Source organism: Haliaeetus leucocephalus, unplaced genomic scaffold (assembly GCF_000737465.1).
Source record: "Haliaeetus leucocephalus isolate CR32 unplaced genomic scaffold, Haliaeetus_leucocephalus-4.0 Scaffold21, whole genome shotgun sequence".
In the NCBI taxonomy this organism is placed as follows: Eukaryota; Metazoa; Chordata; class Aves; order Accipitriformes; family Accipitridae; genus Haliaeetus; species Haliaeetus leucocephalus.
The window spans coordinates 2,581,077-2,596,710 of NW_010972457.1; the positions used below are offsets into that span (position 1 = coordinate 2,581,077).

Sequence of the window (15,634 nt, forward strand, 5' to 3'; positions counted from 1 at the left end):
TTAAAATGTTGATACTGTCTTGTCCATATGGGTAGCAAATAATTTAGCAAGGTATTGCCACTTGCTCCGCAGATAACACATAACAGGGCCTTGACTGCTGTTGGGACCCCTTAAAGAGTAACAACAACGCATTATAAATGCACAGTGAAGCGTTCTGTATGATAAAATAATGGCAAATACACCCCTCAAAAAACATGCAGATCAACACATTCAGTGTGGGTAAGACCTTCGAAAAAATTCACCTCAGAAAGAGGTCTGGGATCTAAATCATATCGGACATTGCTGGTTTACATCTTCCTGGGCAACTGGAAAATGAGGACAGCAGGAATCCCTCCTTATGACTAAGGCAGCAACAAGATTCCTGCTATAACCATGAAAGTGTAATTTTGTGATCCTCTTAGGTGCCATTTCTAGGTAAACGTGTCTAGCCACAATTAAAAACCTTTAATATTATCTACATAATTACTTGCTTGTACCCAATGATGCTACTTAACAGTGACAAAGAAAGCCTTAAGCCTTTTAAACTATGTTCAATATAATCACAAGGCTGATCTGAGATCTATTGTATGAAGAGAATATTAAACCATTTCTCAGAACCGTAAACATTAATTTTAAAGGTGTTTATACCAAACAAAAGTCAAAGTATTTTGTAAATTAAAGGCAAGCCTGAAAATGGAATTATAATTTTAAAATTATGAAAAATGCAAATGAAAATTAAAATTTTATTTCCTTCATAATGTTCTTCACAATATGTAGAAAAATTATCGGACAGGCCCAATGTGATTTTGGGTTTTTTGCTGTGGTGGTTTTTTTATATTTTTAAGATCTACTTGACAGCAGATTTTAAAGCAGAATATACACTTCCTGCTCCAAACATTTTTTGGATAAAATCTATTTCAGGAAGGAAAGGAGAGTTACAGCACATGTCCTCCTTATTATAATTTATAAGTATTGCATTATTCAGATGGGAATCGATTTTAAAAACTTTGGAAAAACATTTTTTCAGCTCTATAAAATGGTTTGGTATGCCCACACTGTTCCTGATTTAATTATCATAGAGCTTACCCAGCAAAATGGCTACAAAGCAACAGTCTCTATCTACAGACCAATACAATGCAGTTCCTACTGTGATATGCATATTAGTTTTGAAATTAATTCTCACTGGCTGACAGACCTGTCATTCTAACCTATCCAGGCAAGTTCATTTTTGCTCTGATTTTTCCATGCTTCTATAATTGGCCACTTCACTTCTTTTTCATTTAAACTACCATCCTGAAATGGACAGTTTAAAAACCAGCTAAGTTAGAAGTCTAATAGAATTGGGGGCAGGGAGCGGAATCGTGTCTTCTTTGCTCCTGCGAACTGTCCTACAACTAGTTTGTATTTTGGGGTTAGGTTGTTTGAGTTTTTGATCATGTTTAAGGTTCCATTTGCCATGCTACAGGCTCCTGAATTACAGTCCAAGTATGCACTCCCCAAAGTTGGGTCTGTAATGAAAGAACTGACCAAACTCTAACCATGCTAATAGAAAAATCAGCTCTATATAAACTAATAAACCTCTATAATAAAAAGTCATGAATTGAATCTATTACACTGAGTCATTAAATAAGAGAAAGACATTCCTCCACTCCTTTTTAATAAAAGAAAATCATACACAAATTTAACTAGTGATGCTGATCAAAAGATCCAATACCCTTGAAAAATGAATACTAATATCTCAATAGTAAAACGGAGTGGGCAATATATTTCAACTTTGAAACCACTTTGCAATTACACATTAATCCCCTCAGCCTGAACAGCAGGTCTATGAAGAAAGGATTGATCTCCTTTAATGATGAAACCCTGGCACCATGGTTTTATTTTTCACAACACGGTGCAGTTAAGAACCCCACTGTTATTATGAAAATTTCTTCAGCAAAGGAGCTCCATCACATTACCAGTGCACCAATTCATCATAACGTGCCTCGCTCCTGCTCATCAACAAGTCTGAGTGATGAAAAGATCCAATATTATCCTGACAGTACTTCATGCACATTCTCAATCACACATTATTACAGCATCCATATTAATTTTCACTGACACGCGTCCTAGGCCTGTTCAAATTAGGCAAACCAACGAGGGGGAGTTGATGAAATACCAGCATAGCCACAGCTCATTGCATTCCAATTTGCATGCAAATGGTTTATCAGGAAAATTCCATTCCCAGCAACCAGCAAGTGAAAAACAACCGTAATCTACACTTCAGGGCCACCATACAGAGCTTAATGAATCGCAAAGAGAGAAGGAAGTGACAGACCTATGAGAGGATCGATTTCCACTGGCAGCTGGTAAGGCTGGTCTTGTACAGCACCTTGATGAGCTGGAATTCAGGAAAGAAGATTTTAAAACTCTGCATTTTTTTAATACATGAAAACACATACGTTTTACAAATCAAAGCTACGTCCTTTTTTTTTAACTATTCAAGATTCTTCTGCATCAGTTGAATTTAAAAAAAAAATTCCAGGTGCTTTCACAGGCTGCTTATTAAACATTTATTTTAGATTAGTGCTATTCTGAATGTATGCCATCAGCAGCAGCTCCGGTCCTGAGCCATAAGCTCTAGCAGATGCTTTACTGGCAACCTCTCCTGTCGCAACAAAACAAAATTAAGTGGTAAAGAGCACTGAAAACAAAATGTGACAACCATCTGCTGACTGTAGCAAATACTATTTTCCTCTTTACTTTTTAAAGCACTGCTTTGAACGAGTGAAGCACAAAGGACATTTTTTTTTAAAAGTCACTTTATGATGCAGACAGGGAAATCTCATAGTCATCTAGTATTTAAGGATTCATCCATCACCAAAACCCATTTATTTGCAAGTTTGCACAGAAGTTAATATATAATTCTGCCGACCTACATTTCATCTGGGCACCTGGCATACCAGTGAAATGTTTACCTCCTGAATTTTCCTTCAGTGTTAAAAAAGAAAAAAAAAAAAAAAAAAAAAGCCTTTTTTTCCACAGCCTCACTAAAAACAAACAAGCAAGCAAGCAAACTCCCCCACCCCCAGCCTACAAGACATTCTTGGAAGCAGAACAAAAAATAATGGCTGAATACTTACACCTATGATTTTTCTATCTACCATCTATAGCTTAATATAAAAATTAGTATCAATAGCAGGGTTTCATGAGTAACTGGGAAGTCATAGTTCTGCTGCAATGAAACACTAACACAGAACAAAACATGAAATCCACGTGACAAAATGGAGGCACCCTCTTGGGTACCAGTGCCATTAGATGTCAGCAAAGCCACCAAACTCATATACAAAAGCAGGAATGAGATTTTTAATTACACATCACTGACAACTGGTCACTTGGCAACTTAACTTTTTTATCATGATGCCTCATTAGTAAAGACAATGCTGAGCCCACAGCAGGAGAAACGGAGTAGCAATGATACCTGCCCTCTAATCCTAGCAGATCCCATTTTGGTATAAAATTTGAAGGCAACAATAGTGAAGGCTAGTCTCAGGAGTCCATACCCAGATATCTTGAGCGTAGCACTCCATTGACAGTCTGCAGCTGACCAGTCTGCTCTCAAAGAGGTGGGGTGAGGAAGGTTTTGGTTTTGTTTGGTTGGCTTTTGTTTGCCTTGAACTGTAGGTTTTCTTGAGCTCTTTGTAAAGGCAAGACAAGTGTAAAATGCTTCTAAATGAAAAAATAGTGACTCAGAGGCACAGCTTACTGGTCTCCCTTTCAGAGGTGAGGGAAAAACCAAAATCTGAAGGTTTTGTTCAACTCAAAACAGTTGATTACTACGCTCAACGATTGGTTTGCTTGCCCACAGATTATCAACCAGCAGATTTACAAGGAAATCAAAATCAACTCCTACCACTCTAGGACCTCTTCTTTTCCCATGACTGTTGTATGTCCACAAAGGCTATTTTTTAAAAGCCTTGAATATTATATGACCATGGTCACACATCCAAGGTATGAGAGGATATTGCCATCCTCCTTTCAAACAAATGTCAAGAGCCCTGTAAATAGTTCTTGCTCACAAGTTGTTATCTAGACAAGCCTCCTTTCCCTCCCTTCCTTCCCACCTTTCTTTTTAAGCATTTCTTGGGTGGGTGAAATAATACATAGATGTTTCTATTTGTACAATGTTGAGAGGTAATTTGTAAGAATTAGGAAAAAGTGTGGGAGTCATCTGGCTTTTTTCAAAATGTAATCAAGGACCATGGGTCCAGATTTCTTAGTAGGAATTTCAGTGATGTGAATATTACCCTGGTGCAAATATCCTCTATTCAAGTTATTTGAGTAGAAACTCTTTCTTCCCTTTCTTGAAAAGCCTTTGACCAGATTTACTGCATAGCACTGAAATAAACTCCTTTCATGGCTTGGGCCTGAAACTGTCATAGTCAGGGAAAGGACCATGAGTGCCTTTAAGATTAGAGAACCTTAGAATTGAAAACAGCATGACTATATTCTCAAGTCCAACACATTTTTAAAGGAAAATTAATTTGATTGGTTGCTATGCAAATGGATATGTTGTTTTCCTTTCATATTGACAAATACATAAGCACCTAATAATTCTGGGATGTTTAAGTTAGAGAAGATACAGATTTCCCATATTATTTTATCTTCTAATTCTCATTGAGTGGCTTTAACATCAGAATATGGTGGTTATAAACAACTAGAAGAAGATAGCAGAAAAGATTTCAAGCAAGTTCTACATGCTTTAAAACTTTTCTTTGACATGATGTGGTTCAGGCTTCCATCTCACTGAAAAACAAATTCAAGAGAAAAGGGCGTGACTTTACCACAATCAAGTAGTGATGATGTACTGGTTTTGTCTTCTTGTATAGTGCCCGATGGCCTGGAAAGCAACCTATTGTTGTTACAAACCTTTTGGGTGCTACACACCTTACTACACAATAGTTCATATTACTTTTTTAAGGAGAAACTAAGTCCACATGTGAAGAGCATGCTGTGTCAATCAAGTGGACTTGCTCTTCACACTTTAAAACAGTTCTGCAGCAAATTTTGAAACAGACAACAGAAGTACTGCTTGATGGCAGTGATTTCTTAGGCTACGTACTTTAATTCACTTACCAGGAAGATTGTGCCACTTGTTTACAGCAAATAGCCTATTTGCAGTAACTGTGATCACAGCAGGAGTGGCCAGACCAGGCTGGGTGTTGGCTGCTACATGAGTGACAGGGGAGTTAGATGGGAACTTTAGAACCATGATAACGTCCTGTTGAGCTTGGTCTGTGAACATCAACGGACTCTGCAGGAGGAGATACTGTTGAGTGCACACAACAAGAACCCAAATACACGGGAAAAGGAAACATGGGGAGGAGGAAAGAAGACAGGACAAGAGAAGGAAGATTGGATTAAAACACACAAGATCCAATAGCAGCTGCAGTGAAAAGCAAATGCAGTAATAGTGGACAGGCTTGTGGAAACAACCATTTTCGGTAGAAAAACCTTCATGTACACTATTAATTTGAGGGCCTTGTTGAAATCAGGGTGTCTATATACAAACTGTGCTACAGATCACAGCAGATTAAACTAAAAGTTTCCAATCGCCTATCTCTCTCAAAAGAATTCTCCTTCGTATCTGCAGAGATATTATGTCAAGGAAAGCAATGTCAAACTACGATGGAACAAAACCAAACCAAACCAAACAAACAAACAAAAAAAAAAAAAAAAAAAAAGTGAGCAAAAGAAATTCCCACTCCCAGAGATTGTCTCAAGTTGCATTAAATTGGCAGACTGCAATTCTTTACAAGCCAGATGAGAACATGAAAGCACATTAAAATAAACAGATACGCACATACACTAGATATATGTTCTGTATATATTTCTGGTGTACAAAAATAAGATTTATGAATGCAAAGTAGAAGGCTTCACTGCAAATGTGTTTCAGAGGACAAACATAATTAAATGCAGTTGTAAAGAATATAAAGTGGACGTGATTACAGACACTATCCTGCATTGTTTCTAGAAATACCACAGGGAGGGAATGAATCCAGACTCTCATTTTCAACATAATATTTTTAGGTTTTATTTTTTAATTTAATAAATTGAAAAGTTTAATAACTTTTTAACTAAGCTCTCTAACAATACTGCAAATGTTGAAACAAAATATTGAAGACCTTAGATCAGGATATCAAACATAAGGAGGAAAAGCAAAACTTAATGGGTTTGTGATGGTGTGGTGTACCTAAAAAAAGAGAACTCCATTGAGATGTAGAAATACAACCATCCTAGTTCACCAGTAGCCATATTGCTCTAGTATTTGTAATTTTCTAATAACTGAATTAGAACACTAGTGAAGTGTTCTTGGCTATTTTCCACCTGCAATATTTCATTACATATATGTGTATGTAAGTGCATACATTTAATGTATATTTATACAGAACTAATAAAAAAATTAAATACATTTGCATTTTTATTATCACTCCTTTTTAAAAAGTTATTAAGAGTACTTAGAAAAACATATTGCTCTATGAATTCCTATTTACAGTCTTTGCATAAAGGTGTAAATAAAAGCAACTAATAAGCTACCCAGACACCCTTCTGAGCAAGTGGCTAAAAGCCAATCAATATTATGAGTTAATCCTCCCTGGATGCTCATTCAATTAAAGGTGTCAGTAATGCCTCATCTGATGTGGCCTCAATTAAATCCAGCTATCTGATGGTTGAAAACACAAGGGGATACAGCAACAGCAGCAAAACCAGACAAATAGGCAGCCTTCGTGTGACTGCTAATTACTACACCTGGTGTATATTATGGCTTGTGCACTTAACACAGCACGTGGTAGCTCTCAATTCGGCTGTATTCATGCATACATGCACACACACATGAAAACAGAAAACTCAGTAAATAATGCAACTAGAAATAATTCAGAATTGTAACAGGAAAAACATCCTTACTGTATTTCACCTCCAGGAATACTACTTTTAAAAGCACTTAATATGGTGCTATTATAAAATCATGTATTAATAACCACAAAACCGGTCAAAGCAAGTGGAGAACTAAGGGGTTTTTTTCTGTGTGTACCTCAGCCCCAAAACCCCACAGGAGTTAGGAACAGTTAACTTCATAAAATTTAACTTCTTCCACTACATACTAAATCTTTAGTAATTCAGCGTCATGAAAAATATTATGATAAAACCACACAAACTGCTTCCTGGCATCAAATTTATTTATGTAACAATGGGTCTGACAAATACGTCAACAATCAACTTCTCAAGTTCCTCCTCTTCCTGAAACAAATCCCTCTAAATTAGGGCAAGTGCCTAGTGCATGGCACCATGACAGACGGACGTATGACGAGGGCACTTGGGCTCCCCAGCATCCCTGTTAACGGGGCTCTTCTGAAAGAGAGAGCCCCGTGGGTTGCACATACGTGTCACTGCAGTGGTCTGCAGCCCTGGGACACTACGTGGGGAGTGCAACGGGCCAGCAGATCACAAATCAGCACGATCAGCTCCGTCCATCCAGTACATGGGATCCCAGAGCAGGAGCATGTCTACAGCACAGCTGTCAAAGTGTGTAGCATGTACTGGCTGCAGAAAGGGGGATGGGGATGGGGAGACAGTCAGCTGAGCAAGTCTCATGTACAACACATGACATATCTGAGAAAGGCTAGTAAGCTCAATTTGACCAGAAAGTTTACATTTCTTAGACTCCTACATCACAAGGTTTTAAGCTACTTTGGAAACATTTCAGATTTTTGTGTCATTTTTCTAAAACCTTTTGCAATTCAGATATGATTTTAATCTAATAACATTAGTCTGCTCGAGTAGGACATACATCTTACAGAACATAGAAGAAGAAAATGTCTTTTTTTATATTTCACTGTAAAATGTCCATCTTAACAATAAGGGAATGTAACCTTTTGAAAAACTTGTGAATTAGCAGACCATTTGCTCCTCTTGTCAGAGTATCACTTAACATACTTAGTTCTGGATCTATGACAACACAAATGATATTTTAGACCAAAGGACTGCACACAACATGATATGGAAAGTAATCAGTAATAAAATAATAGTTTGTATAATAAAATTATATTAGACACAAGTAGAGGTAAAAGGGAAAGCATGTTAATGCTCGCTGCCTGGATTTTATCACCCTAGCTTTACTGCAAAACACATTTAGTCACATTCTTTGCTATGTAAGTTTCAGCTCATGAATTCCTAGTAATCCTGGTTTTAGGGGAAAACCTATGCCTGGGGGAAAACACAAGGAAGTTCCACCTCCTAAATCCATGCTTCCTGGGGAATCTGCCAAAGATTAGCTAAATTGTCTCCATGATGACTGGCTCTCACCTGTACAGGTATGGTATTAAAAAAAATCAACTGATGAAGTGTTCTTAGATTACACTGACAAAAAAGGTCTGTACTAGAAATCAATACAATCCTTTCAGCAATAAATAAAATAATAGTTAAGCACTGCATACATTCCCGGTCCTACAAAATCGTAATTCATCTGCTGTTTTTAATAACACAATTCCACAACCACATAAAAGCAAAGCGAAGTGGCCGGTTTTGTAATTTTAAGATAGCAAAGGAAATGAACAAAATGGCAGGTCACAAAGAGTTAACATGGTACTTACCACCTGCATGGCAGAACTTCTTGGAGGATGTGGTTCTATGAGCAGTTGGGAAGGGGTCTGTCCAAAACTTCGTATTTGAGCTTCAACAGCCTGGAAAAGGCACAGGCAGGTTTGCATGTTAAGAGGTGCTAATTACAGGCAATAGAACCATAACTGTCACCTGAAAATGTCATTCCACACTTCTGGCTTGTTTCATGTTGAAAATCAACCCCGTGTGTTCACTGTGGGGCTAAGTGCTTGGCACTGGTACTGAGAATGAGGTAATCATTTTAGTACTGTGGATGCTATTTCCATGAGAAACTCTGCAAAACCTCATCCTGCTCAATGATATTAAACAGAAACAAGCTATTATAATCAGAAACCCTCTTTATTGGCTCCATTTTTCCTTTCTAACACTGGCTTATCCTGTTTGTACCATAAGTCAGAAACAAAAGTCAATTTTTAAAAAGTTTCTATAGGTATTAAGAGTGTTCTATTTTCTATTTAAACTTCATTGCTTAGTTTCACAGCAATAACTACAACGAAAGCGATACCGAGCTTTTTTCTTATTTTCATGTTTATTCAAAAAGAGTAAACAACTTTAGGATAAATTAAAGTACCAACAGCAAGACTAATATTAAATGCAGCTGAAGGAGAACGTGAAGATACAATGCAACAGGGTTTTTTTAAAAGTTTCTCTGTATCTCCAGCAACATCTTTTATCACTTTCTTCATAGGGCACACATGAAGATACCACCTCATGCTTAGTTATTTCTTAAAAATAATTATTCTGAAATGTGTGAACTTATACCTCTTCCCTAGGCATGTCCAACTAGTTTTCCATGTTGCCACCTAATGGCCCACTGGCTTAAAGATAAAATCAAGCAGCCAAAATTCAACAAGTTATTTCTTCAGGCCCCTGCACTATGCACAGAAACGGGCTAATACTACAGAAAATCTTAAACCATTCAGCTTAGATCAAAACTCTTTCATTGTGAGCTAAACTAAGTAAAATTACCTTGCATTTGTTGTGGGCTAACAGACTGCATATGGGCCGATACTTCAGTTTCTCTGTTGCATGGTGCATTGAGCCCTACATTCTCCAAAGTGTCTAGTGATGCTGAGTACCTAGATGAGGCATTAGCAAGTCGTACTTTCAAAAGAAGTCCTGAAAACCAGGCCCTTCAAGAAAGTGTTTTAAATGAAATGCTTCAATGCTAAAACACAAAACCAGTAGCCACTTTTTAGCTATTAGAACACCAAGTTTTTCTCTCAGAGATTCTTATTTTTCAACATACCCTGAGGCTCCCTACACTTATATTTCCTGTTCTATTTTAGCCACCCGTTAAAATTTTTGAGACAATGGAGTAACACTTATGCTGATCTTATTCTTACAAACAACTATTTTTAGATGATAATAATAACAAAGACTATTACTAGGACACACAATGTTCTTCTGTTACAGAAATAACAAAACCAAAAGTAGAATGCACCTGAGGCCTTAAGATCATCAAAAATAATCATCCTCTGATAGGAAACATGCCATCCAAAACACTTGACCTTATTACATTTGGCACAGCATTTGAAATATCTGAACTCACCAGAACAGGAGTTGCAGTTACTTTATGGACAGATTCTAACACTCTTGCCCACTCTGGGAAGCACCTTAATCTTTAAAGAACTAGTGAATAACAAGTTTATCAAAAAGCTGGCTGAAATCTGACACACAAACACTGTGATTCAATGAGTGCTCTTTGAGGAACAGCAATATCAGATTCGTGAAACACTAAAGCTCAGTAAGACCATCAGAGTCCCCTTCCTAGCAATGAGACATGCTACATTAAAATTCAAAACTGGGTTTTTGTGACGCAAAATATCAAGGGAATCTAAAGTCCCTTAAGACATGAGGCATTAACAAAGCAACAGCATACTCGTCAGCAGCTCTACCCTTTCCACAAAAAGCTGTTAGTTTCAAAATCATCCAGATTGAAAAGATTTGCCTACATCTACTTGCAGATTGAGTGGGTATTTTTACTACCAAATGTGTTGCATTGAGGGTAGAACCAGAAGAACACAGGAGGAGCAGAATGCAGACAGTCCTGGATGTCAGTTATTCAGTGCCTGTTAAAATCTTTATGGAAAATCTACGGTCTATAGGATCCACTATTTATTTCCTATACGATACATTTTCAATGTACTATTCAAAATGAATAAAATATTCTTGAAGCACAACTCCCATGCATTTCTTTTACAGGTGAAAACAGAATAGATAAAATGAGGAAATAATAAGCTTCAGATTTGTTAACTTCCTTGTATATTGACTTACGATCAATACAGAAACTTCCATTCCCAAATAGTCCATGTTCAGCATTTAAAGGGAGTCAGAATTTTGTCTTACACATGAAGTCTGGTATGTCCTTTAATTCCCAATGCTACTTCTACAAACTATACTCTCTTACATAGTGCCAGTACTAAGAAAGGGAAAATGTAACACAAGATACCACATATTGCTGCAGAGTGTTTCAAAAACTTCAAATACATTCATCTTAACAAGAGCCCAAACTGATGTAGAACAAAAATCAGATGTTATAACTGCTTTAATCAATGAAAGATCAGCAGTCAGAATGCTATTTTCCACAGTCCAGATCTCAGGGGAACTCACCACCTCCCAGCAACATAAAAACTGGAAGACGCACAATACGCTTCCACTGCTTACACACATATATGATGCTCATCACAATCACACTCCTTAGACCACACAACGGCAGCAGAAGAACAGCTATTTGTCTCCCACCCACCCTCAGTGTAGAAGAGAATCCCTCTGAGATATTAAAAACAAGTATAAAATATTCTACTCAGCCCGCAAGTAGATAGTCACTGCCTGTTTTCACATAGTGTTCTGTCAGAACTGGTGAAACTGCTGACCAATGGGACAATGCTTTTGCAAAAGCCTGCCTTAGAGGACCACAAATTCTCCACTTGCAGTCTTTAACAGACAGTTTCTACATCCATGTTTATGATCTAGCTTGAGTTTGGGATTTACAGTTCCGGCACAAACAAGTCTTTTAGACTCCTTAGGTTCCATCTTGTCCTTCCAAAACATATGAGAGCCTACATTTCTAGGATTACAATAGCGCCCTGACACCATCCTTCCCTTTTAGCCAAAAGAACCAGGAAAAATCTACATTCAGATTGTGTCCTACCACAGGTAACAAGGTTTCATAAAACATCAAAACTGCACATAAAGGCACAGATATTTGTATCTTTATGTCCTCTTTACCGACATCTTCAGAGATCCAAAAGAAATTTGAAAAACTGTGCAGTAAAGGCAACAACACTTGGACAATTATGTCTAGACATAGTGGCTAGACTTCAGCATAAAAACCTTTTGCATTCCTTTTATTTACCAAGAAAAAAAGTGAATATTTCTTTATTTAGCTTCCACATTTCTTAATTATGACCAAGAGAGTGTGCTAGCAACCCCAAATCATTCCTTCCTTTTCCCAGATTGTATTCAAAGTCAATCCAGATGTCAACTCCATGTTCTGATGATGTCTCGGCCAGAACGATCACATATAGAAGGATGCAAGATGACCTCCCTCTGTCAGCGGAAACATGTGATGGTGGAGCTAGAATCAATCCCCATTCTCTCTATTTACGTAACAATAGAAAGAGAAATACAGGGCATTTTAGCCACCAGGTGTCACTCAGACTTTTGTTCAAGCTGTCAAAGAAAATCAGCTAGGAGCAGGGAATCTTTTCCTCAGAGAGGTAATTAATATCTCCTTTGAAGAAAACAACCTACCATTTACCTGAGAATATACAGTAAAATGACCATCAGTCAAAAAGTCATCAACTCACTTTCTAACAAATTATAGCCCAGCTTCTAACTTAATTTTCTTGAAAAATGTATTACGAGCATTAGTCGACATTACTAAGAGACGGCCAGCTTCTTCTAGTGGCAGAGGAAGGGCACGTGTTCTCACTTTGCTGAATCCCTCTGGAGCATACAACCATTTACATTATTGTAGGTAGAAGCATTTGGGAAATTTGCACAACTAGTTTCACACCTATTAAAGGCACTATATAACTTGAAAGGAATAACCTTTCTTTGAAAGATATCTTTAGTTCCACAAACTCTTATCTCTGAAAGCATGCTGCACACCACAAAGTAAGATAGTATCATTCAACATTTTGTTTCACTGCTTCTCAAATATCTCAGTAAATAGCCTTCTTCCTCTTAATCCTCTACAAAAACAAAACTTTGGTAGGGCCAGAATTGTTCCAGATGCTACAACAAGAAGTAATAAAATGAAACAAGGTAACTAACCCTTTACAATAATCCATACAGTATGCATCTCAAACCACATACTTAAATGATAAACATGGTATTTCGAATGTTAATTAATTTACAAGTATGAAAGCCATAAGCAAATTTCACAAGTTAACATTTACCTGATTACCACAAGAACCTGTTCCTAAAGAAGTCTCCTGGATCATCTCTCTTCTTGGGGGGGTGGGATGGGGAGAAGGGGAATAGGGAAGTAAATTAAAAGAGGAAGAGTGAAAAACTAAACTTGGCTTAGCTACAATGTAGCTTTTGGCCACTGCTTAGTACAGACATTTTCAGTCTCTGAACTTACCCTCTAATCTAACTGTGAAGAAAGTTAATTCAACAGTATGCAGTACCCACCAACTACGGCTGTAAATTTTTTGGGAAGGAGGGTGATGGGGAGGTTGAACATATGGATGCAGTTAAGGTAAAAACAGATGTTTGTTACTTTTCTTTGCAGCAACACTCAGAAACTAAGTCAAAATTGCTTTTTTTTCATGTTTATGTCTGAAAGAACTATAAAATTAAATATGAGGCAGGGCGGGCAGAGGGGGAACTGCAGTGAGTGTCACAGAGAAAGAATGAAACCGTCTCCAGTTTTGAACTCAAATCCTGAGATGAAGGCCTATATAGTTAAAAGGCAAGACATACACCATTTAACTGTAGATTTAAAGACCCTTAAAGGGACTAGTTCAGAGTTGCTTTCATCATGCCTGCTCGGACACAAAACACCAAATTGTCTGAAGAGTCTAACGGCACAGCATACCCATGTTAAAATGCACGCCTCGGTCTGAATGCACGACAAGCTACAACCTTACCGTTTGCTACGAAGAGGCTACTTTCAGTCAATGTGCCTTTACAGATCTACACCGAAGTGCTTCCAGTTACTTCTCAAATCTGTAAGATTTAGCTGCCAAACATTTGAAAACCCAGGTGAAATAACATCACGCATTGTAATACATATTCTTTCAGCATACGTGTTAGGGACAGGAAATGTTTTGGGTTCATCCTCCATCTTTCTACCCAGTATTTACATCCAGAAAATAACAGCCCTTGCAAAAATAATTACTTTGGCTCTCTGCCGCTCCTACCTCACTTTTCAATATTCAAAAAGGTTTACACACATGTTCCTCAGTGATTTCTATTGGCTTGAGCGATATGCAATTATGATTACTTGCTTTCCCTTTCCTTCCACCCAGATGTTGCTTTACAGCACCAGAGAACACAGAATATTTGACAGGTTTCCTCTCAGACAGCGAAGTTGAACGGCTTAGCGGCCAATTGACTAGCTCCTTTCCCCATGGGACCGTGATTAAAATCAAGCTCTGATAACAAGTGATCAGAAAACCTCTTCTGACCAGATAGTGACTTAGACTCCTACAGTAAGATTCTTAGTTAAATTCCTCATGGACTACAGAGGCACAGATAACACTAGCTGGAGAACAAGCAGGATTCATAACTATTAGATAAAATTGCTGAAAACAGCCTAAAGATTATAGAAGAGAAGTTCTTTGTAGTACCATCTCCCCTTGTTTCATAACAATCCCCGTTAGGTCAAGATTGTGAAAAATGGGCAAAATGCTTTTCTGACACAGGCAATGTATATGCTTGCTGACTGTACACCTGCCCTGGGGATACTGCACTACACTTGACCTAGGGAAAAAATACAGCGCTCAAATGTTAGTACCATAAATTCACACACTCCCATCCACTGTTTTAAAAATAAAATGAGCAGCCTAATTGCTTCATGCTTCATGCCAGAAAAATCTTGTTTCAACTTTGCAAATCAACCCTTTTATACTGAAACACTTTAATTTTTTGCTTTATCATTGTACTATTCACTTAACATACTGGTTTAAAGAAAATTGCCTACACTAGCTTTGAAATCTAATGAACAGCAGGGGAGGGAAGGGAGCAAGGAGAGAAGAAAGGCTAAAGAAAAGATACTGTAAGATCAAGAGTTACATACTGTTCTCTAGGTTCATTAAACATGCCCGCAAAACATTTGTGATATACCCTCTGTTAGCCAAGCGGAGTGTAAGAGATGCCTGTTGCAGCCCACTAATGCAGTTACTACTTCAACTCAAGTAACACAGGTTTATGGCTTCAGAGCTGAAGCGTGAGCATAAATACTGCCAACAACCTGCAGAGGGGGACATTAATAGAGTACACCAGCAAGTTGGTATGAAGCAAGAAGTGCACAAGCTTTGCCTGCTGCAGTGCATTAGGGATACAGGTAATGAAACTGAATATGCCTCATTACACAAGAAAACAACATAAAAATGTAGAAATGAAAGCCATCAAATATAAATGAAGCACAGGGTTTTCTTCTTCCTTCCTTGTAAGAAACAGATCTGTTGTATAATATTTTTCTTTTTTTCTCCTCCCCCCCCTGCCTAATTTCAGTTCCTTCTGTCTGCTCAAAATACCGTAGTTGTCTGTTTGGAAGTTGGTTACTAGTCTAACCACTTGTTATTTATTAAATCCAAACTACTACAGATAGTTGGAGCTGGGAGGGGTTACCCTACACAGGATTTGGTTTTTTTCTCAAAGCTATTTGCAATTCATTATATTAATAATACTTTCTTCTGTTTGCATGACAGAAAAGTTTAGAAGGGAGCACAGAGTAGGATACCTTTCACCAGACCTTTAAAAACAAAACCCAGCTTTTAAACTACGTTAAGAAATTTTCTGTGAGAATAAAGAAAAATGA

The 15,634-nt window shown here is 37.6% G+C and overlaps 1 protein-coding gene across 1 annotated transcript in view; it reads right to left on the reverse strand.

Annotated features, from left to right (window-relative positions):
* The window catches only part of LRBA (LPS-responsive vesicle trafficking, beach and anchor containing), a 431,397-nt gene that overhangs the window by 35,692 nt on the left and 380,071 nt on the right, over positions 1-15,634 (reverse strand). The window contains exons 49-51 of the mRNA XM_010576372.1: positions 8,610-8,699; positions 5,095-5,287; positions 2,297-2,350 (exon numbers count right to left, since the gene is read on the reverse strand). Coding sequence (XP_010574674.1) covers positions 2,297-2,350; positions 5,095-5,287; positions 8,610-8,699 — 337 coding nt within the window. The remainder of the gene's footprint in view (positions 1-2,296; positions 2,351-5,094; positions 5,288-8,609; positions 8,700-15,634) is intronic.